The sequence below is a fragment of the Ambystoma mexicanum genome, chromosome 8 (genome assembly GCF_040938575.1).
Source record: "Ambystoma mexicanum isolate Mex_15411 chromosome 8, UKY_AmexF1_1, whole genome shotgun sequence".
NCBI classification, from domain to species: Eukaryota; Metazoa; Chordata; class Amphibia; order Caudata; family Ambystomatidae; genus Ambystoma; species Ambystoma mexicanum.
The window spans coordinates 139,186,648-139,211,160 of NC_090929.1; the positions used below are offsets into that span (position 1 = coordinate 139,186,648).

General features: G+C 46.2%; 1 protein-coding gene across 3 annotated transcripts in view; it reads right to left on the reverse strand.

Moving 5' to 3' along the window:
• Positions 1 to 24,513, reverse strand: part of GARNL3 (GTPase activating Rap/RanGAP domain like 3) — a 1,295,083-nt gene that overhangs the window by 987,299 nt on the left and 283,271 nt on the right. Inside the window, exon 1 of one of the 3 annotated variants that reach the window (XM_069609501.1) lies at positions 10,734 to 11,012. The exons of the other annotated variants lie outside the window; for them this stretch is intronic. Within the exon in view, the coding sequence (XP_069465602.1) occupies positions 10,734 to 10,789 (56 nt within the window). The 5' untranslated portion in view covers positions 10,790 to 11,012. Of the gene's footprint in view, positions 1 to 10,733; positions 11,013 to 24,513 lie in introns of those variants that run through there. 3 annotated transcript variants of the gene reach the window in all.

A 24,513-nucleotide genomic window follows, 5' to 3' on the forward strand; every position in this document is an offset into this window, starting at 1 on the left:
AACCGAGTCGCCCAAGAAGCGACAGCCAAACTCTAGAGGGACTGCGAAATTTGGAGCTGACCCCGGCAGCCCCAGAATGGTCGGGAGAAAGTCATTCTCTGCCACCTGGATCAGCTCCTACCTACCAAAACCCCACAACTCCACACCATATGTAGCCACAAAGGTGGCTTTACCGTGGTATGCTTTTAGCACGATTCATGTGCTTTAAATGAGCCCAGAGCTCTGGATTCCCCCCCGCCCCTCACCCCGGGTGCCTGCGTAAACCTTTGTAGCTGCTTCTCTGTATGTGCCTCAGGCCCCTAATTTACAGAGAATCTGACCCCAAGAAAATCAAAGTGATTAACTCTTGGGATTAGCTGTCCTGTGCAAAAAATAACTAAAGACTTAGGGGGGCGTTTCTGTCCACATGTGTTTCTGTTTCTCAAGAATTCTCTGCAGGCAATGTTATTGGTCCGGTTCATTGGGTGCACACTGAACTCCCTGGGAGTCACATTAGAAGAGGGCCATTTTTCAAAGCTACCTGCTCAGCAACATTCTGATTAACAAATACTTCAAGACCAGGGAAGATCACAGTATGTGAACTCCTTGTTTATGTGATTTCTAGTTCCAAATGGTTTCTACTTGGATCCAGTTGTTCACAGATCAGTGTCTTAACATCTCCTGAAGTGTTATCATGAAAGGTCCAGGGGGAAATGTAAGTTATGGGTAAGAGTCCTATAGTAAAAACCCATATGCTTTAACTGGATACAGTAGAAACAATGGGCCTCATTAAGATTGCCGGTCCAATAACAACGGTACCGGTAAGATTGCTGGTACCGTTGTTCCCGGACCGGCAAACTACGAGTTCTGCTCACGGGTGCCTTTTGGTGGACCGGCACTCGCATGCAGACCATGCCGGTTGCACCGGCACCATTCACCAATGGTGCCGGTGCATCCAACCTCCCCATTCCCATTGAGCCCTATGGGGTTCGAATGGGTATGGGGAACATTTTTTTCCAGCACCCGGGAATGAGTAATTACTGGGTCTGCCGGGGCCGTAATGCCCCGGTAATTGCCCATTCCAAGAAATATTCCAGTGGCAAAACCGGCACGGCTACCGTTGGTCTCATAATGAAGCCCAATGTCTTAAATGTCAGTGGGATGTTAACTCGCAGCTGACATGGAACCAATTGCGACACTCCACCCCTGCTGCAACCAGACTCTCTTGACTCAGGTTTTTTACTTGAAGGCAGATTGTCCCCTTGGAAATACCATTTTCCTGCTTCCCAATACTCTTTCCTAGATCCATTTATCTGGCCGGTGGTTTTTGTTTATCTCCTGAACCGCTTTGAAGAAGAGCCATCCCTTTGCACTGCACCGCTCTTCCTCTGTCTGAGCACACGCATGCACACAGAGCCCTGAAGCTCCTCTCTTTCTCCTGCTAATCACTACCCCTCTTTCTCTCACACCGCACTAACTAACCCATCCCACCCCCTTTCCTTTTCAGACCCCCCGGAGATAGTGAAAATGGCTGCGGTGCATGGTATAAATCACAATAACTTAACATTACACCTCTTCACTGAATTCTCATTGGCGCCCCTCTTTCCCTCACCACCTCCTTCCCTCGCCACCCCTCATAAACACTCTTTGCAATACCCATCACAAAGCCAAAACTAGAGCCTTTGCCAATACTTGTTTAGCTTGATATAGCATTTCTTAGGGTGATCACTATTTTATGCACCCCAAATTTGAAACCTTAGTTGACTGAAGGACAGAGGCAGACATGATTTGCTCACGATCACACTTTTTGGTCACGCTGGGAATTCAGCTTTCATATTCCCAAATTATACACCTTTGCGTACAAATGTTTTACAGAAATATGAATTGCCATATCAAGTAAACCAGCCCAAGATATTTAGTAGGCGTTGGGTAGAAATAATTGGCATGCATTTGATAGGTTAACTTGGGGACCTGATGCGGAACACATCTGTCCTCGAGTTGTGTTGTCTTTCGGACCCCCATGCCCTGGGGAACATCGCCACCCATCAAACGTTGTGGTCTATCATTTGTTTGACTTTTCTGTGAAGAAACTGGGCTCAAAAGTGAGCCTGGCAATATACAGGAAATAGATATAAAGATGTTAGTCCAACCAAGCCTGGTTAACTTCTAGAGGAGAAATGACCATAATAGGAAGCACATGCCTTCAGAACTTTAATGCAGTGAAATAGGCGGATTCAAACATTATAAATGCATCAGTGCTATTCTACAAAGTGCAATGTGAAGTGCAGCTTCACGCTACTGAACTCTGCCTCGCAGTCTCAAGTTCAGAAATTGAGAATGGCCCGGCAGCAGAGCTCACATATGGGCCAACAGGGGTGGTAAGAAATCAACAAATGCATGGCAGAAAGGTACGAGCAGCCCTGAGTGTTCTGTCTGATGCAGAAACATGGGCAGATCCAAAGGCCGGCCCTGCTGCCCGGCCACCAAAACAAAGGAAATAACAAGTTGGCGATGCCGGCGAGGCCGGATTATTATGTAAACCTGAGGGAAATTGACCCTCCTGCCTGCTACGCTGGTGGAAGCCCTGGTGTCTTCAAATCTTGAAATCGAATTAGTTCATTCAAATTTTGACCGTCCGGTCCAATGGTGTTTCACTGCCAGTGCCTAATTCGTGGGGGTGTTTGCCAGGGTTCAGCACTGGCACTTCTTTCTGAGCCACAGCACTTATTGTCTCGGACTGAGATTGGTGATAGCCAGAGCATCCATCCTCCCCAATGAGCAGGTCCGAGCTGTAGTTTAACCCCAAATGTCTCGACACTATGGGGAGCAGCTGTGGGTGGTGGCACCAATGGCAGGAACTGCCCGCCAGCAGGGTTACAAGCGTGCAAGAAAATATTTGGATGCTAGCATTTATTTTCTTACAAAGTAGGCACTGTTCACATCAGTTTCCAAACAGTAAAAAGAAATCAATATCTGGATGTTCACATTTGGAATCAATCCACACTCTCGGGAGGATAGTTCAGTGGCAACGTGCTCGCCTTGGAAACAAGATGATGCAGAGCACCACAGATTCGATCCCCGGGTCAGAGCTTAGAAACCTCTGGATATTAAGCATGTTATAAATAACCAATTACAATCCAAGATATTCCTGCTGCTTTAAAATACCCGAAGCAAATCTATTCGCATAGCAGAAGAGGGGGAATTTTGGATTTGGGTGAAAGGGTTCCTAAGTGTAAAAGGGGTCTTGCAGATAATATGGGAGTAATATTTGGTGGTGTGGCCTAAAAAGTGTCTGCTGTGGCCTAAGCATTCCATGTTGATAGGAACCTTTACAGGAGGCCTGGCCTCTTCCCGATATGGCCAAGTTTGTGTACCTGTCACAATAGGGAGCGAAATGTATCAAAAATGATTGATAAATACTAATATAACTGGACAGCAGCTAGACAATGAATGAACGGTAATCATATTTAAATATAGCATTCATTTCCAAACAGGTCAATGCAGGTCCCAGGCCCATGGCTCTTTTGAAGGACGTGTCTGATTAATATTCATTAATACATGCATTTAATTATTCTAATCGCCAGACCTCAATAAAATAAACTGTTGCAAAAATCAAACCATGTATTCTCGCTATTCTATTTTCCCATCACCATATAACAATGCAAACGATCTAACTCCCAAATGTCTGAAACTGATGATTGGATTCTAATGTTGGACGATATTGCCATCTACTGGTGAAGTGCTGAATCGTCCCTCAAATTGTTTTCATTGCCTATCAGCATGCGAATGCTTTATCAAGAAGTATCGTCACATTCACTCACTCTCCCATGTGTCCTCCAGAGGCTCGCCATGGCTTCATGGACTAGGGGGTACACTAGATATGAGAGCAAGACCACCAAATAGATTCCACAGAAGCACCAACTAAGGGTGCAGAGAGCGGGAGGTCCAAGGCCCAACCTGCATGTTTAATTTATTAGAACAGCACCGTTGCTTTCAGAATATGTAAAACCTGTGTAATCTTTCTTCCGTCAGATTGGAATCCCACTGAAAACTCCTTTGTAGTTCCCAGCTGCTGCTCGGCTATGCTAATGAGTAGCGCTTACATGCGAGTCTCTCTGATGAGCGCTGCGAAGCACCTGCCGGTGCTCTACAGAACATCAATAAATAAAGTCATGCTCAGAGGAAGAGAATCTATCTTTTAACCCCCCCCCCCCAAGCCTCCCCCCTCACCCCTGCACAGTGTCTGATTGATATATAATCTCTCCAATCCAAGGCTCCAGATTGCAGCTTCGTGAATCAATACCCCGTTCCATGCGAGCTCTTGAAAATATGCCCCCTGGGGAAAAGTCCATCAGATGAAAGTTAAGACTTCAAAATGCCACTGGCTGTGAAACAGATGCTATTTCCCAGTTGGGCTGCCACATCTGCATATAAACAAGCATGCATTACGTAGAGAACGTAGGTACGTAATAAATACTTGCTATTTACACAGCGCTTTACATAGAACATTTTGATATATAATCAGTATTACCCATTATCCAAATTGGCACTCCCTTTATTGACCTCATAAGGATAAAAGGCTGAGTGGATCTTGCTGGGATTCGAACCTGTGATCTGCAGATCACATCCAAATTGCAGTATTTAGTGCTTAACCCACTGAGCTATCTTACCAGCACTGAAGCGAACATGATGCGCCGGAATTTGGTTTATAAAGCTATGTGTTTGGGACTGACAAGTGCTACTGGGCTGCATACACGCTTTATACTGGACTCCAGCTTCTAAGCGCTGGGCCGGTTTTTGAACCCATGCTGCTGATAATGGTTTTGGGTCCAAGACAAGCACGTTGCCCCTGGAGCTATACTCCCAGAATGCATCTGAGGGAACAGAGAGTATGAAGGTGAAAGGAAATGGGTTGAACACAAGGGTCACGGATGGTGGTCCACCATTAGTGGCCAACGGTGCTCGATGGGGTAAGCGGGGGGTCAAGAAAGGGTGAAAGGGTGGGCACAGGCGGGTGTCGAGATGAAGACATCGTGTTCAGCAGATGTCTGGGATTGGGTGACCTGCGCGTTATTGGGTTCAGTCCAGGTCTTGATTGGCTGCCTGTTAACTGTCTAAATGAAGCTGGGTCGGCGGCCTCTGTCGAGGGACAGGAGGTCCGTTGCGAGAGTCACTCGAAAGGATGACAGCCAGCATCGAAGGACGACGACCTCGCAGACAGCCATGTTGGCTGTCACTTCTGCTGCCATAGATAGAACTGCGAGGCCCACCCGGGCTCCAGACCAGAGCCGGGGCTCTGCTGAGGACCAGCCTCAAGGTGTTCACGGTGTCGCTGCTTGTGTCTGTCTGCTGAAAACACCGAAACGATCGGTGGGAAGCAATGTATTCCCAATAATGTGCAGCACACAAGTCAGCAGGTCCACTGCAAACATATGTTATTATTATTATTATGTTTTCCAACATGCAGAATAGTTCAGGCAGCCGGACAATCGGCCAAGCACGTGTGTGCAATAGAACATGGCCGACTAAGTAAACAGACGCTGTATGCAGAAATATTAATTCATTACAAAATTGTCCCGGGAGGATAGCTCAGCAGCAACGTGCTCGCCTTGGAAACAAGACGACACAAAGCAACACAGGTTCGATCCCTGCACTTAGAAACCTCTGGATATTAAGCGCGTTATTAATACGCAACTAAGGACATATTCCTGTAACAGCGCCTCGATGCCCCCGGGCTATGTGAGCGCTTTAAAAATGCAAATAAATAAAAAATATATAAAGGCTGGCCTCAGGCGTATAATCACTAGTGTTTCCCTCTGAATAAAGGGACCAATCATGCAATAATTGAAAAGTGTAAATTGTAAGAATAAACATGGATTGAGAAGCACTTGAAAAGGTGTCTTTAGTTTACAGGCAAAAGCTGAATGAACTGTTGCAGACGTGTGCAGCCCGATGCGAGTCTTTGCGGGGGGGGGGGGGGGGGTGGAGGGCGGGTCTCCACTCTTGCATGTTTCAACTGAAAGTTAGGCTCAAACTCCTGGCACTGGCCAAGAATGTCCCGCGTCCCAGCGCTTCGCATGCGCGGTTTCCGCATTCCTCACGCCTCGGAGTCTGCCCTCGGAATGCAAAAGAAGGACTCCGGGCACCGCAATAGGGCCAGAAAAGAAGATGGCATATGATTGTGGGGTTGCAAAGTGAGTTCTGCCGTGGCCGGGTACGTGGCAGCTTGTGGAGAGGACTAGACGTTTAGTTCCCAAGCAAAGAAAAAGAAATGAATGTACCTTCTGCAGCCCAACACTCGCCCAACATTCGCCACTCACTACCCTGTGCATGGGGTAGGGTTCGTCAATACCCTCAGTGTAGGGCAGCGACAGTCTGCCCTACACACCAAGGGGGGCGTACATGTTCCCTCACTCGTCCAGTCTAATGCAGCTCCACTGTGCACTGCACGGGGGTAGCGGCTCTATCTAAGACACTGCAGCTGAGCACTGTACAGGTTCATTGGCTCTCTGTTCCAAGGCAGCTCCGCTGTGCACTGCACGGGGGTAGCCACTCAATTTGAGATACTGCAGCTGAGTACTACACAGGTTCATTGACTCTCTGTTCCAAGGCAGCTCTGCTGTGCACTGCACGGGGGTAGCCACTCAATCTGAGACACTGCAACTTAGCACTGCACAATTTCATTGACTCTCTGTTCCAAGGCAGCTCCGCTGTGCACTGCACGGGGGTAGCTGCTCTATCTAAGACACTGCAGCTGAGTACTGCACAGGTTCATTGACTCTCTGTTCCAAGGCAGCTCTGCTGTGCACTGCACGGGGGTAGCCACTCAATTTGAGACACTGCAGTTGAGCACTGCACAGGTTCATTGACTCTCTGTTCCAAGACAGCTCTGCTGGGCACTGCACGGGGGTAGCCACTCCATCTGAGACACTGCAGCTGAGCACTGCACAATTTCATTGACTCTCTGTTCCAAGGCAGCTCCGCTGTGCACTGCACGGGGGTAGCCACTCAATCTGAGACAATGCAGCTGAGCACTGCACAATTTCATCGACTCTCTGTTCCAAGGCAACTCCACTGTGCACTGCACGGGGGTAGCCACTCAATCTGAGACAATGCAGCTGAGCACTGCACAATTTCATTGACTCTCTGTTCCAAGGCAGCTCCACTGCACGGGGGTAGCCACTCAATCTGAGACACTGCAGCTGAGCACTGCACAGGTTCATTGACTCTGTTCTAAGGCAGCCCCGCTGTGCATTGCATGGGGTTAGCCACTCAATCTAAGACACTGCAGATGAGCACTGCACAGGTTCATTGACTCTCTGTTCCAAGGCAGCTCTACTGTGCCCTGCACGTGGGTAGCCACTCAATCTAAAACACTGCAGCTGAGCACTGCACAGGTTCATTAACTCTCTGTTCTTAGGCAGCTCCACTGTGCACTGCACGGGGGTAACCACTCAATCTGAGACACTGCAGCTGAGCACTGCACAATTTCATTGACTCTGTTCCAAGGCAGCTCCACTGTGCACTGCACGGGCGTAACCACTCAATCTGAGACACTGCAGCTGAGTACTGCACAGGTTCATTGACTCTCTGTTCCAAGGCAGCTCCACTGCACGGGGGTAGCCACTCAATCTGAGACACTACAGCTGAGCACTGCACAGGTTCATTGACTCTGTTCTAAGGCAGCCCCGCTGTGCACTGCACTTGGTTAGCCACTCAATCTAAAACACTGCAGCTGAGCACTGCACAGGTTCATTGACTCTCTGTTCCAAGGCAGCTCCACTGTGCACTGCACAGGGGTAGCCACTCAATCTGAGACACTGCAGCTGAGCACTGCACAGATTAATTGACTCTCTGTTCCAAGGCAGCTCTACTGTGCAGTGCACGGGGGTAGCCACTCAATCTAAGACACTGCAGCTGAGCACTGCACAGGTTCATTAACTCTCTGTTCTTAGGTAGCTCCACTGTGAACTGCACAGGGGTAACCACTCAATATGAGACACTGCAGCTGAGCACTGCACAGGTTCATTGACTCTCTGTTCTTAGGCAGCTCCACTGTGCACTGCACAGGGGTAACCACTCAATCTGAGACACTGCAGCTGAGCACTGCACGGGTTCATTGACTCTGTTCCAAGGCATCTCCACTGTGCATTGCCTGGGGGTTGCCACTCAATCTAAAACACTGCAGCTGAGCACTGCACAGGTTCATTGACTATATGTTCTGCGGCAGCTCCACTGTGCACTGCACGGGGGTAGCCACTCAATCTAAGCCACTGCAGCTGAGCACTGCGCAGGATCATTGACTCTCTGTTCCAATGCAGCTCCACTGTGCACTGCACGGGGGTAGCCGCTCAATCTAAGCCACTGCAGCTGAGCACTGTACATGTGCATGCATTCTCTGTTATAAGGCATCCCCGCTGTGCAGTGCACATGTGTATGCAGTCCATGAGTGGAAGGTGCATGAACACACACAGACCAGGGTAGACTCTCGGTGTGGTGTGCACACCATCGGTCTAAGCAGTTCAGACACAACTCTGCGGCTCTACCCTCGACCACCCCCTTCCCACAGCACACAGACCCTCATGTAGCCTCCCACCCACCCCTTCCTCGTGTGTGCTATACTATGCTGTTTGCATTCCGCGGTGTACTGCACTCACTGTATAACATAACATCGTGGCAGCTGGAGATGTGACAGGGCTCGTGGGGGTCCCTTGTCAACATGCTTGGGACCCCCTTACCTAGAGCTGGGGGAAACAGACTGACGCGCCACAGGGTGCTTACAGGAGACAAAGAAATGCAGCAATGAGATTAAGAGCTGCAGAATATCGCGGAACAGGCAGGCACAAAGGAGCTGCATTACTGATGTCCACTGAAATGCTATAAAACACTCTGTGTCAGCAAGAGGCAACTCTACGCAAAACTGGAGTAAAGCGGCGTTTAGGTGATAAGACCTCTGCTCGATACTGCAGAGGCCCAAGAAAGTGATAGTATGTGGCCGCCAGTGCCAGTAAGGACAGAATTCAACGTGATAGTTGCAGGGCGCACTTTCAGAACCCTGAATGAAAGGTGTATGTTGCCCTGTTATTATAAGACTGCCAACTGCCAACATGGGGAAGCTGCTTAGGGCCACCTCTGAAGCCCAGGGCCATTTCAACTGAAATGGTTGAAACGCCCAGACGCCACCCGTGCACAACACAGTACAAACTCCAGGGCGGATCATCTCAGTGTCACTGTAGGGGACCGGGCTCTACATCACCTCTGCCTAAAACAGCACTTCGTGTCTATTGTGCAACGTAAAGGCTTATTTTCGACGCGCGTGCGCACAAACCTCCAGCGCGCAGGTTAAGTCATTTCCTCGCTTTAAACCAGCAAACTCACTCTAAGCTGGCACAGAGTGTAAGGGAAGTCCCCACTCTCTGTCCTGCCGATCCCCCCACACATTGCCTGCACTGCACAGGTCCGCTCTCAAGCTCCCGGTTCATTAGCGGCCTCGGTGAATTGTGCCCCCCCCTCCTCCCGCTGCCCCGCGCCCGAAGGGTTTATTGCACCTGCCACTCAATGCTCACAGTACCCAGTGCAAGACGTCGGTCTCCCTCGGAACACTGCAGGTTGATTCCCGTCATCGCTGTAAGGAAGTCACCCCCTCCCGGCCCCTACACACTTACTTTGCACTGTACAGCCAAAACGCAGTGCAGCCACACTGCACACCGGTGCTCGCACGGTGCAGTGCCATGCAGTGTCCCCAACTCAGTCGCTCTGACAGTGCCCCCTACAGTCCACCGCACGCCCCCTTACACACGCACACACATTCTAATACAGCGGACCGCGAGTGTGCGTGCACTGCACAGGTTCACGCCCCGCAGCCATGTGCTACACTACTTCACCCTACTGCACATGGACGAAAACAGCCCCCTCTACTGTCCGCGCCACGCCACAGGACCCCTCCCACCCTATGACCCTCACAAGGACCGTAGCTAAGTCGCTCAAACTCAGGGCACTGCCACCACGAAGGGCCACGCCCCCATTTTAATACTGTTCACCCCCCACTGTCCAGGGTCACTCCCCCCACCGGGCCAACACCGAGCTCAGAGTCGGGGGTGGGCACCTGTGTACACAGAGTGCAGTGAGTGAGTCAGGAGGTTGTACCCTACCCTACTCACAGCAGACACTCGAGTAAAGCCTCCACTCCAGCGACTACTCAGCCCGCAGAGCCGCACGTGCACACGCTCCCGTGTAGAGAGACGACACTGCAAACACAGACAACTTCCAAAGGGGCACAGCGTGGGCACGTGAGCAGCCCGCCAGAAAAAGGTATCGGCATTCAGGCGTTATGGGCAAGGAAGATCCTCTGACTGCTTCGTTTTCGGCCAGAAGGTACAGAGCCATGCCCGAACAGTGGGCATACGTCTCCCGCCACTGGTGCCGCTGTTTCACGGGAGCACTGTCACGCGGGTGTGCCCTAAAGCACTCGTGCTCCGCTTCCAGCATCCGGGTGTTCATTTTCACAACTCAGTTAAAGTGCATTCATTCATTGGTGCTAAAAAAAGCCCGCACGCTGCGTTCCTGCCTCCAGCGCTAGGGGGGAGGGGGGGAGGTGTCGGGCATGTGCAGCTTCAGCGCACTTGATTGCAAAATGCCCTCTCCCCTGGAATTCCTCCTCGGGGACCGAAGGGCTGGGGGGGCATGCTTGAAATTTGACATACAATGCAAAGCGCAATAATTCGAGGTAGAAGCGAAAGTCCAGTTTCTTTTACCGTTGAGTGAAGCTGAGCACTTTGGGGGTCCCCGCCTCCGCGCTGCTCGCATCCATAATCCATACACGAGCCCCTCCAGTGCACGGAACGGCGAGCAGGTGTCAGGAGCGCCTCATTCCCGCCCGCGGGGCTCCTGCTCCTCACAGACGGGGCCTCCGGGGCCCACCCGCCATCACTTGGGAGCCCGAGCACCTGTGCGGAGGGCGCGCGCGCACTGCCAGACGGCTACCCTGCAGCCTCCCCGGGCGGCGAGGCTTTCATTCTGTGCCCCTGCACATCCCCAGCTCCCGCCGGCCCGCCTCTTCCCCTCCCTCCCGCTCCCTTGCCCTCCCCCTCTCTCTCTCGCTCACACACACACAATGGAGACTGCAGCACGGGCAGGCAGGGCATGAGCCTGCGTGTGCACGGCACACCGACCAGCGGTGCTTCCTGGACATAGCATTTACATGCATGCAAATATGACTTCGGCATTCCTCTATGGACAGGGAAGAACACGCAGCATTGTGGCTTCGTGCAAACACGATGCAACTGTTGCTTCATGCTAAGACTCATGTTAAGGTGACCTTACAGCATCGATTGATGACATTCTTGCCGCATGAAAGCGAGAAGTAACATTGTAGCTTCATGTGAATGCAATGTAACCTTGTCTTTTCGTTGAAATCCAAATAATGCGGGTGCCCATCCCTGCAGTGTTACACGGTGGCTTCCTGCAGCTGTCTGCAAACTCGGGCTCTCCAGATGTTTTGGACTTCGCATCCAATCAGCTTTCACCAGCCTCGTCAATGGTGAGGATCGTGGGACCTGTAGTTTCAAAACACCTGCAGACCCATGGGTTGCAGAGCCCTGCTTTAAAGACAGCAGCAGCTTTATGAAAATCTCATACTGCTGCTTCAGGCAAATGAATTCTAACAGTGTCATATGTAATGCGTGGGTAGAGCGTTGAGTTGTGTACATGTTATATAACACTGTGCTTTCATGCTATTGTAAATGTGCTGCATATCCATGGGAAGTTACATGGTTGCTGCACGTACACGTAACTCTATTGCTGCTCTTTATGAATGTACATTGTCCTGTCATCGTTTATTTGTCTAAATGTATTATAACATTGCCCTTTCATGCTATTGTAAATGTGTTGCATATCCAGGGAAAGTTACACGGTTGCTGTGTGTAAATGTAATGTAACATTGCCCTTTCATGCTACTGTAAATGTGTTGCATATCCAGGGAAAGTTACATGGTTGCTGTGTGTAAATGTAATGTAACATTGCCCTTTCATGCTACTGTAAATGTGTTGCATATCCAGGGAAAGTTACATGGTTGTTTTGTTTAAATATAATGTAACATTGTCCTTTCATGCTATTGTAAAGGTGTTGCATATCCAGGGAAAGTTACACGGTTGCTGTGTGTAAATGTAATGTAACATTGCCCTTTCATGCTATTGTAAATGTGTTGCATATACAGGGAAAGTTACATGGTTGCTGTGTGTAAATGTAATGTAACATTGCCCTTTCATGCTATTGTAAATGTGTTGCATATCCAGGGAAAGTTACATGGTTGCTTTGTGTAAATGTAATGCAACATTGTCCTTTGATGCTATTGTAAATGATTTGCATATCCAGGGAAAGTTACATGGTTGTTGTGTTTAAATATAATGTAACATTGCCCTTTCATGCTACTGTAAATGTGTTGCATATCCAGGGAAAGTTACATGGTTGTTTTGTTTAAATATAATGTAACATTGCCCTTTCATGCTACTGTAAATGTGCTGCATATCCATGGGAAGTTACATGGTTGCTGCACGTACACGTAACTATATTGCTGCTCTTTATGAATGTACATTGTCCTGTCATCGTTTATTTGTCTAAATGTATTATAGCATTGCCCTTTCATGCTATTGTAAATGTGTTGCATATCCAGGGAAAGTTACACGGTTGCTGTGTGTAAATGTAATGTAACATTGCCCTTTCATGCTACTGTAAATGTGTTGCATATCCAGGGAAAGTTACATGGTTGCTGTGTGTAAATGTAATGTAACATTGCCCTTTCATGCTACTGTAAATGTGTTGCATATCCAGGGAAAGTTACATGGTTGTTTTGTTTAAATATAATGTAACATTGTCCTTTCATGCTATTGCAAATGTGTTGCATATCCAGGGAAAGTTACATGGTTGCTGTGTGTAAATGTAATGTAACATTGCCCTTTCATGTTATTGTAAATGTGTTGCATATACAGGGAAAGTAACATGGTTGCTGTGTGTAAATGTAATGTAACATTGCCCTTTCATGCTATTGTAAATGTCTTGCATATCCAAGGAAAGTTACATGGTTGCTGTGTGTAAATGTAATGTAACATTGCCCTTTCATGCTATTGTAAATGTGTTGCATATCCAGGGAAAGTTACATGGTTGTTTTGTTTAAATATAATGTAACATTGTCCTTTGATGCTATTGTAAATGTGTTGCATATCCAGGGAAAGTTACATGGTTGCTGTGTGTAAATGTAATGTAACATTGCCCTTTCATGCTATTGTAAATGTGTTGCATATCCAGGGAAAGTTACATGGTTGTTTTGTTTAAATATAATGTAACATTGCCCTTTGATGCTATTGTAAATGTGTTGCATATCCATGGAACGTTATTGTTTTTATGTGTACATTTAATGTAACATTGTCCTGTCACGCTATTGTAAATATGATGCATATCCATGGTAAATTACATTGCTGCTTTGTGTAAATCTAATGTAACATTGGGCCTCATTCCAAGTATGGCGGTAAGGGATAGCGGCCACCGCTAACGAGAGCGGTGGCGGTAATCCCTTACCGCCATACTCCGAGTTCCCTTTGCGCCATGGTGGTTTTAACACCTGCTTTTAGCAGGTGTTAAAAACCATGGCGCTAAGGGACCTTGATGTTAATTACGCCACCGTAATTTACGGTGGCGTAATTGACGCCTTCCCCACTCCCATTATGCCCTATGGGGCAAGAATGGGAATGGGGAAGGGTAAATGGGGATTGGGGAATTACCGCCCCGCCAACCTTGGAATGGGGCGGTAATTCCGCCATCCACCAAGGCGCTGCCGGTCCGGGTACGGCGTCAACCAAGGCGTTAGTAGTGCCATTGGTTAGCGCCGTACTCGGAATGAGGCCCATTGTCCTTTTATGCTATTGTACATGTGCTGCATATCCATGGGAAGTTACATTGTTGTTGCACACACATGTAACTCTTCTCTGTGTAATGTTAATATTGCTGCTCTGTATGAATGCAATGTAACATTTCCCTTTCATGCCATTGTACATGTGCTGCATATCCACGGGAAGTTACATTGTTGCTGCACGCACACGTAACTCTTCTCTCTGTAATGTTAACTTTGCTGCTCTGTATGAATGCAATGTAACATTGTCCTTTCATGCCAAAAGGTGAGTCACCCAGTATGGCACCATTAAGCATCACCATGCTACGATTGGACATAACATTCGCCCATGTTTCATATATTGAGCTCTTTTTCATTTTGGCTGGTTTCAAACATTGCAAATTTAAGTCTCCCACCAGTATGACATTCGTTATTTCGGGGGTCATTAGAATCATGTTGAAGAAGTTCTCCAATTCTTTAATGAATGTCTTATCTGGGATACACACAGGGTTGTGGTATATGTGGTATATGTTAATTATAGCCAAACAGCCAACAGCATAGGAGATTTTGGCTAGTTGCATAAATATGTTGGGGGCCGCTCAAGGTGCAATTGACAGTCCCTTCACCACTTTTATGGCAATCATCAACCCTGACGATGGTCGGCCTTTCATATTCACTTTAGCTGATTGGAACACAATTTCATGATTGTTCCACACCGGGCATTCCACCAACCACGTCTCCTGGAGGGCAACTACATCATAATCATTGCTACCTTCAACAGAAAGGTGTACATATCCACAGGTGTTCCAACTCGCTAGAATCAGTGTATCACACTGCAGCTCCAACTGTTATGATCTTGTACCAGCTGGTCTGTATTCATTGTTCCCTGTGCCTCTCAACATCCTATTTTGCTCCACTGTGTTTTGCTTTTGATAGATATTCAGTGATCTAATAGCCACACCATCAGTTGCGTCTTGTGTTTGTTCAGTGTTGTAGGGGTTGGTAAGATTGTAGGGTCAACCGCTAGCAAAAAACCCATAGAGAAGAGTTCCATCATAGCTTGCCATATAGTATTTCTGACAAGGTTGGACGAAATCCACAGCCGAACAACATCTAACTTCCCATCATTCAGAAATTCTACTTGTTGGATATCTGTTGATGAAATATCTCTTAGGTCTTCAATATCTTCAAGTATCATCAACACACTTGTTCTATTTAAGTCATAGGCTATATGAGGAGCGGGGTGACATTTCAAAATGAATCTATGGTATAGTTTGGGATCTAGTGCGTGTTTTAGTTTCTTCGCTGCACCACCAATTGACCGTTCTTCACCCAACCGTAGATTTGGTTCCACTCTTGTGTCGTACTTTGGTACTAGGTCGCCTTGCTCTGTGGTAGTATTACAATTAAATGTCACCCTTTTCTTCTCAGCTAATGTGTTTGTACAAGAGTCTTGCTCCTGTTTCCATTTTAAGTTCTCATCTACTGATTTCTGTATTGTCGCTCTAATATCTTTCAATATGTCTGTAGGGGGATCTCTGGCTGGAGGTCATTCGAGCTTGCAATGTTTGATGTGAAACTGCTAAGTGGGCAATTTAACGGGGTGGTGTCTGGCAGAGAGGTAATGTGTATTTCTTGAATTGTAGTGTTAGCTGCAGCTCTTTGTGATTGTTCCTCTATCCCTTTTCTAGCAAGTAGGGAAACCAAATCATCTAACGGAGCATGTTTTTTTATGGGTGCAGCATTCACCATTTTGCTAGTTACAGGTTGCCTGGGCTGCCTTAGATTGGTATATTTAGCACATAAACTACCCCCCACTGTGGATATACTTTTTGTAGAGATTTGCAGGCGCTTAACAAATTGTGTGGTCATGGACTTTGTTGCACGAGTAGCCTGCTTTTGATTCTTGTTTTTTTTTTATTATTAAACATTGTAGCAGACTTTTGTTTTGTACTGGTCCTTGTGTCGAACATGTTATAGACCACAGCCTCACTATCTCGTTCACTAACATCAGTTTTGTCTTTGTTTACCTTTGAAGGCATGTGAGAGCCTACTAGCGCTGTCTTGGTGTTGTTAGCACTGCTAGGCATTCCTTCCTCTATAATTGCATCAGGGCGTACAATAGCAGCAAAGACCGGTAAAACAGATGTCACATTTTCAACCTCGCCTTTTTCTTTTACATCTAACGCCACTTGTGGGCAGTCTCTGTAATTTGCCTCTCTCATAGCTTTAGTTATCTCGTTTTCACCCATGTCTATGTATCTGGTAATTTTATTTAGATTTTGTGTAATCAAATCTAACTGCTCAGGTTGGAGGCTTATCTTTACATCCAGTGTCTCAAACAATTTAAAAAGAGACATAATGGAGATATTTATAGCATTCAGCATATTTTGACCACTATTATTATCATCCAAATTTCCCAGATTCATGGCTGCTTTTTTATAGGGTGCACGCGGGGTCGGATAGACAAAGGAGGACGTTAGATCTTTTGGGCCCTGTGTATGGTGGTCGAATAGGCTTGGCAAGCCATATAAACTACCACCATTACCCTTAGTTCTGTCATTTGTGAGGGGGGGGTCGGTCAGAATTGAACTATCTTCGACAGCAGTAATGCTACTATTACAATGATTGGTTTTGTTTGTATCTCTCACCTTCAAAGGCACCACCATCTTGTCATTGTTTTCAATTCCACCGCCCTGCATTAGCCGCTCTGAGTTTTTTACGCTCTTCTGAGCGGGGTTTTGCGTAGTTAAATCAATGAGCGGGCCCGAATCAACTCGTTCAGTCTCCTGTTGTGTTACACATATCTCGTTAACAATAATCATATCTGAAATTGGGACATTAGTATTCTCGCCTATAACACATATCGCAGGTTCCCCCACTTTCGTATTATCAGAGAGACCTGAATGGTTTTCAACACACGTGGAGGTTAGTACATCCGGCTCACACCTTGTAATACGGAAACCTCGGATATCCCCGGTAGAGCGCTGTCTCTCCGGTGTCAGGATTTATTGTCCTCCTGTTTTTTTTTTTTTAAGGGCAATAATGGGGGAGGATTTATGGGTCGGAGCCTTGAGGTTAGAAGAGGCTCTTGTTACTACTATGTTGGCTGGCATCCCAGATTTCAGCGTATAGGTTATGCCTTTCATTCAGCACTCTATTTGAGAAGAAAAAAAAAAAAAAAGAAATTGAAAACTGTGGCACACACAAACAATCTTTCCCCTCAACCCGCTGTAACCGCTCTAACAGCGGTAACAGCAACCTTTTACAGCGAATGTACACAGTGCATGCCCAAAGCGCGTGCATTTGAAATAAGTAGTTTCCTGTGAGTTGGGGGCAGGGTTTTGCCACAACACTCCTAAAAAATGGGAAAAATTTGTGTTAGAGTGAATGGAACTAGCCAAGTCTGTTTGTTGATTAAGCAGTTGCTTAAGCACAGTCTTTCCCGTCGCTCTAAAAAGTCTCTCACTTGGGAAGAACAGCTTGAAATCTGGGAACTAAAAGAGGCCCTGGAAATAATTACTGGGGACCAAAAGAGGCCCTGGAAATAAAGTTCAAAGTGGCCCTGTATGACACCTTTTCAGCAAGCCCAATGCTTTTCCTATGAGAAAATTTGGAAATACCACAGAAAAGAGGCCCAGGGTGCAGAGGCCCACCGGGAAATCTCCAGAGTTCCCTGTAGGCCAGTCCACCCCTGCTCGTCAGTGCAGGTCGCGTGGAGGAGCTTCGCTCAGCGTCTCTCGGCGGTAACAGCAACCTTCTACAGTGAACTTACAAAGCGAGCGCAAAGCGTGTGCATTTGAAATAAGTAGTTTCCTGTGAATTGGGTGCAGGGTTTTGCCACAACACTCTTGGGAAGAACAGCTTGAAATCCACTCGTCAGTGCAGGTCGCGTGGAGGAGCTTCGCTCAGCGTCTCTCAGCGGTAACAGCAACCTTCTACAGCGAATTTACAAAGAGCCCCTTTTTTGTTGTTCCAGCTGCATTGGATCGTACAGCAAGTTTGAGAACCCAGCACACCATTACCTGTGACACCTCACCCTCCTTGCCTTTGTCCAGTTGAATATAACTTTCGTTTACCACTGGTGTCCAGTCAGAGTCAGGCAATATGGCATTTAAAAACGTGTACACACCAATAGAGATAACGGCTCATCGGGCTGTTATGTCATGTTAATCACCTTTTATACTGTGCCAAATCACCACCATAGTAGTTTCAGAGGCAATAATGCTCTTGTGAGCTGCAACGTGACATGCCACAAAGAAGTGGTTTTTGCCAGTTCTAGGTTTTTGGCTAAAGCATGGCGGGTAAGATCCAAAGAGAGTCTGCATATTCAATTATAAGTCTTTTTTAGCGTGTTTTGCATGTTGCAATTAAGTGGTTTTAATAGATTTTAACTATCATTTTTGATTCTATTTGTTTTTAATTCCTGTTTTTAATATTGCATCTGACTTCCATTTTTATGCGTGTTTGTTGTATTGCGGTCTTTTGTTTTTCTTGACTTCTATGATATTGCACTTGCACTGCTATGGGCTCAGGCCCAAAATTAACTATTTTCTTTAATTGAATTGCATATTTCTGGCAGAAGAGGGTAAATTGTGTTGGACGAGTCAAAAGACGTATTGGCAAAAATAGGACACTACTCTCGATGCTGGAAAATGTTCGCCCATCATATCGATAGAAAAATACATTCAAATATGAAATAGAAAGTTTGATATAATAATAATAACGAATTTCTTATATAGTGCAGGGGCTCCGAGTGCTGAAACAACAGATGCCATTATTTCCACAAGGAGTGGTACTCAATGTATCGACCTCGGAAGGATGAAAGGCTGAGTTACAGCTGCTAGGATTTGAACCTGCCACAACAGGCTGCACACAGATAGCATGGGCGTGCGCTCAACTCACTGTGCTATCTGACCGGCTAACACACACGCCCATAGAGCTTGTACTTAGGAAAACATGGCAGACCTCAAATGAGTTTCAGTGCTCCCTGTTTCTCTGTTAAAGGCCTGTCATTCGCTGACAGATCTCAGTGACGAAAAGAGGGAACATGTTATTTGTGAATAACTATAACATCCCGGAACGTGGCACGAATATCCAAAACAAAAAAAGAGAAATATTCATTTAAAGGTGAGGGAGAGTTGAAAACTTCAGAGGCAATATATGATTAAGGACGGGCAAGCCCCAGCTGCCTCTGCAATGAATTGCCCACGTTGCATTTCGGTAAAGTGCTAACATAGAGATACACGCAAAAAAGTGGTGTTTCCGCAACTAAACGAGTTACGTGTTTCGCAGAACAATTTTAATTCTCTCAATTGATTTTATATTTACATTGAAACCCATCTGGCACATCTTTGCCCGTTCGTTTTTTGCCTAGCTAGCAATGCACTGGGCCCATTATTTCAAGTTTACATTATGTTGAGTTAGCAAGTTACATTATGTCCACTCAGTATAGCTTTTCTAGTTTCCAGTATGCCTCGTTGACACATCACTGATGTCGAGAGACGGATTAACAAGTCATTCATGGCAACTGCCCCTCCCCCGGCCCGGTATCGTAAAGGCCAGAAACGCTATTCACTGAGACTGCCGTATCACCCATACCCCAGGGATGTGCAGCAAATAATGAGACCGATGTGAGCTGAAGATGACGAGAAGGACCAGACCTACGACAGAAACATGCATGCATCCATCAGCCACGAAGCACACGTGCGCACAACACGAAGAAAACACACTAGGTCAATTATGCATTGATATACCAAGAATATTGCTTGCAACCATAGACACAAAGAACATAACATAAGCAATGTATTCGCTGAAAGGCAACACAAATGAGATACGCATATAGCTCATTAACATAGAAACGCAACAATAATGGGCAGCCATTTTATTCAAAATGGTCATGCATTAAATCAAATGGAAGGCTTCAAGGTTTCATGAACTCAAACCTCTAAATTCAATGAAAGACAAATGCGTGCAGGGCACAGGTAGTAGCTGCGTGGTCTTTTCCAAGGTTACTGAGAGATGAGGGTGGGTTTGGATGGTCCAAAGAGAACATGAGATAACAATTCCCAAGGCAGAAGACATATTTCTCTAAGATTAATTAAAAAACAACCAGACTTTGATTGCCAGATGCCGAATATTTAGAAGCCAAAGCCTCACAAGGAACGGGACAATTAAGTCTCTAGTGGTCAGAAAGGTAAGAAAACTTGCACGTAAATTAGCTAAAATCTTGGTAAGTACAGGATGTAATAAGTCACAGCATGGGCCCTTCACACGTGACCTATAATTCAAGAACACTGTCTATTCATAAGCCCTAGACACAGGTAAACACCTGCATTGACTCTGCACATATTCCAAGACGTACAGTGCCGGGCAAAGCCCTCTACCTGGTTCATGGCGTAGGATTAAGGGATGATATCTTTGTTAATTGAATAAAAGCAGTCCACTGACCTTTCTCCCCCTACTCCCATTTATTGGCTCATATGTTGATGGCCTGTCAATTGTTCAATGTTGGTAAGTAAGATGCCAAACAATAGCAACTCCCAATGTTATGCCGCCAGGATACATTGCACTAACTAGTGAACTACTTTAAAGATGACATGTAATGTCTATTATCAATTTAGAGGTGGTCTCAGGCGGGGCCTTCATATATGCAGTAGCCGCTTAAAATACTAACGCCTATATCTTCCTTTTGTATACAATTCCCTTAACCAATCTCGGTACCCCGTATCTTTTTGTAACCAAGATTTTAATGCGACGACCATAAAGACATATTTTTCATTTTTAAAACATTGTAATTCCTGCAAAAAGACTGAGAGCGCCAAGAATATTTTACTTGTATGCTGTCCTTGCTTTATGGGGATAATTAATAAAGCAGGTTTGGCATTTACCTTGACTGTTTCCGTTATTGAGTCTGGGATTACCCGGCCAACCATTTACGCTTAAACTGGGGTTTTCCCGACCATTATTACACTGGCATGCCCAGTCCACCCACATAGCAGATGATTTGATCATTTACTTTATTCCCATTTTCCACATAGTTTCTAGTTTACATTCTGAGCATCTCTAAGAAATGGTGATAGCACTTTCCACCCATGAGCTCACATGTGCATTCCCCAGGACTGCACTTAGAGAACATACTTTCATGTAGAAGAGTGACAGCTCCTGCCATTCCTTATCCTGCCTCGGTCCAAGTTCATTCGAGTGTTTACTCATTTGCGACCCTCAAAAGAAGCCTTATCCTATACACACTGTTTACAAGTTTCCTGGTACTAAGGATAACTAAGCTGAGTAGCAACCAGGTGCAGAAAATGGAACTACCTACCCTAATGGGCACTCCATATACAATTCGCCGGATTCTGTAACATGCTACTCAATCTTTGCCATGCAATGTATTTATTTTATTGGTTTTTTATAACACACTTAATACCTGTGCTCAGTTTCTAAGCACAGATCTGAGATTTGAACCTCTGTTGCTCTGTGTGGTCTTGCTTCCAAGCCCAGCACGTTGCCCCTGTGCTATCCTCTGTTCACAAGGGAATTGAACGAAACACGCATTGTCAAAATGTCTCTAATTGTTTCGAAATACAAAAATTACTAATTCCCTTTGGATCTTTTGTATTTCCTTGTCCTTATGTTCAGGGACGTCATTTCACCAAAATGCCAGGGGTAGCGAAAGGGACATCACATGATCCTTGACCTCTGATGACATCATAGGAAGTGATGTCATTTGACCCCACCCTGAAGTGGCATCCTGGGAAGCGATAGAACATGACCTTTCACCTCTTTAATGAGTCTAGCATTGTATAGAATTCCAGAAAGACACATTACTCCTATTCTTTCTTATTTAGGGTCACTGCTCAAAGTGTTACACTTGTGGAGCTCCCTGTTTTTAGAGGCCTCAACAAAAATGGCAGCCACTCCAAAGAGCCCAGGAGCTTCAACGCACACCAAAAATAAAAATACCCCTTGTGACCCCCAAATGACGTCCCTGCTTATGTTGTCCACTAAGAATTAAAACAAGACCTTCAACAAGCTCATCTACAATTCCCAACATCATTATCTTGGAATGTATATGCATTGACCAGCATAAAGGTACTTCACTGGCACAAAAAGAATTCTTAATCTATAACTCACATTATTCCTTGTTAGCACATCATGTCTGGTTTCCGTTATTTCCAGTCGACTCATCATTGCACCTGGTTATCGTGCCAGTGAAACGTTTAAATTGTGCGTGCTTTTCACTGGTGGCAGCGTTGAGATATTGACCTAATAGGTGCTGGTGTTAGCGCTGGTGCTGACATCATCACACATATGGACATTGTGGGTCATTATGACCCTGGCGCTAAGTGTTTAACGGTGGCGTAAAAGGTCACGGCGCCGTTAAACACTTAGCGCCTGATTACGAGGTCCCTTTGCGGGACCCGACCTTAACGGCTGGTACAGACCGGCCGTTAAAGTAGGGTGCCGCAAAGGGACCTTGGTGCTAAGTGCGGTACCGCAATTAGCAGTACCGTACTTAGCGCCTTCCCCTTTCCCATTGAGCCCTATGGGGCAAAAATGGGAATGGGGAAGGGCCATGGCGGCATGGGGAATTACCGCCCCGCCAACCTCGGAATGGGGTGGTAATTCCCCATTCCGCCATGGCGGAGTCGGTAAGATACCGGCATAGACCATGGTGCCATTGAGGCCATTGTGTAGCAAAGAACACCCTCACAATGATTGCCTTCCCATCAGTGCTACGGCAGAACAAATGTGGTCATTAAACCTGTATTTCTGTTTCTAGCCCCAGCAAAGTGAACAGATATGGCTGTTCTTAGCCTGAAGCAATAGCAGCATAGCACCGATGTTAGCACTGAAATAAGCCGGGTCACTGCACCAGCCCTGGACCTGACACAATTTATTTTTGTGTGAAGTGCTAAAGCAACACCCATCTGTTCATTTGACTTGCGACAGAGCGACCGATGAATGGTTGCCACACCAGTGCGTCACAAACATCCAACCACAATCCTATACATTTTTACAATCCGAGTTTATCCCAGATTGACAATCCCAATATAGCCCCAGTTTGGCAAAACCAGCATGCCCTCAGTTAGTTACCTCCGGTGTTCTCCCTTTGAGAAACGTGGATGAACACTGTCCACCCGTGTATACCCTGGACTTGTGCACTGATATTCCAGCGTTTCTAAAGCATTCTAGAAAACGTGCAGTTTGGAGCATTCCTGCGTATATTTAGTCTCCAGAGTTCCAGTATACTCACTGTATACTCACTGTATACTCACTGTTTGCAAATTGAAGTGTACCTCCAATTTTAAAAATACAATTATATCGCCAGTTGGTCAATCCAAGTTTGTTCTACCCCAGTATATTTCCAGTTTTACGAGATAAGTATACCCCCACTGTCGCAATACTCCTGTTGGTCAATCTCCCAGTATAATCCCAGTATGCAAAATTCCAGTATATTTTCCCTTCCACATTTCCAGTTTGCCGAGTACCAGTATCTTTCCAGTTTTCATATTTTGTATATCCTGCTTATCTACTCACAGTAACTTCACAGTTTGCACATCTCCAGTATATTCCCCGCGTGACAAACATATTGGGCCTCATTATGACTCCGGCGGCAGCCGTGCCGGTAAAAGGCTGCCGCCGGAGTCATTTATTTATGCCGTCCAGGAATGGGCAATTACCTGGGCATTACAGCCCCAGCAGACCCGGTAATTGCCTATTCCCGGGTGCCGGAAAATATTACTCCCCATTCCCGTTTGAGTCCCATTGGAATCAATGGGAATGGGGAGGTCGGATGCACCGGCACCATTCGTGAATGGTGCCGGTGCATCCGTCAAGTTCTGCTCACGGGTGCTGGCCCACCTGCCAGGTCAGACCTGCCGGGCGGAAAGGCACCCACTCGCTGACCTCGTAGTTTGCCGGTCCGGTAACAACAGTTCCGGCAAGCTTTCCAGTACCGTTGCTACGGGACCGGAATAACTTATAATAAGGCCAGTGTCTCCAAATTTGCAACATTCCATTATACTCCAATGTTCCCAACCCTAATATGCACAAGGCCAGGACACTGTCAGATTGATCCCAGAATATTCTCAGTTTATCGAACCCAATTTCTTTTTCCCAGAACAGAACAGAAGCATATTTCTAGTTACACAATGCCAGTAAAATCCAAATTTGACAGTCAGTTTACTGTCCAACTTGGATAGACACAGAATACTCATAGCTTGAGAAGTCCAGCGTGTTGACAGTTTAAACAATCCCCATACTTGTGCAGTTTGACATTCCCAGTATGCTCCCACTTTGCACAACCCCAGTATATCCCGAGGTTGCTAATCCCAATTGCAGTCCTTGGATAATCCCAGTTTCACAATTCCTATATTCTTCTTGTTTGCACTACACATGTGTAAATCTACTTTTATTACCTGGCTTCCAGTTTTCTGAATCCTAGTAAATTCCCATTTGAATAATCCCAGCGCTTTGTACCATTTTGCATTTTGCACAATCTTCCAGAGTACTCCATTTAAGTCTAACTTCTGTATACGTAAAACAGAACTTTTTCAGTATGCATTATTCACACATATTCCAGTTTCCTGTTGAACACTATTGGTATAGCTACATTGTGCAATTACACAATTCTATTTCACTTTTAG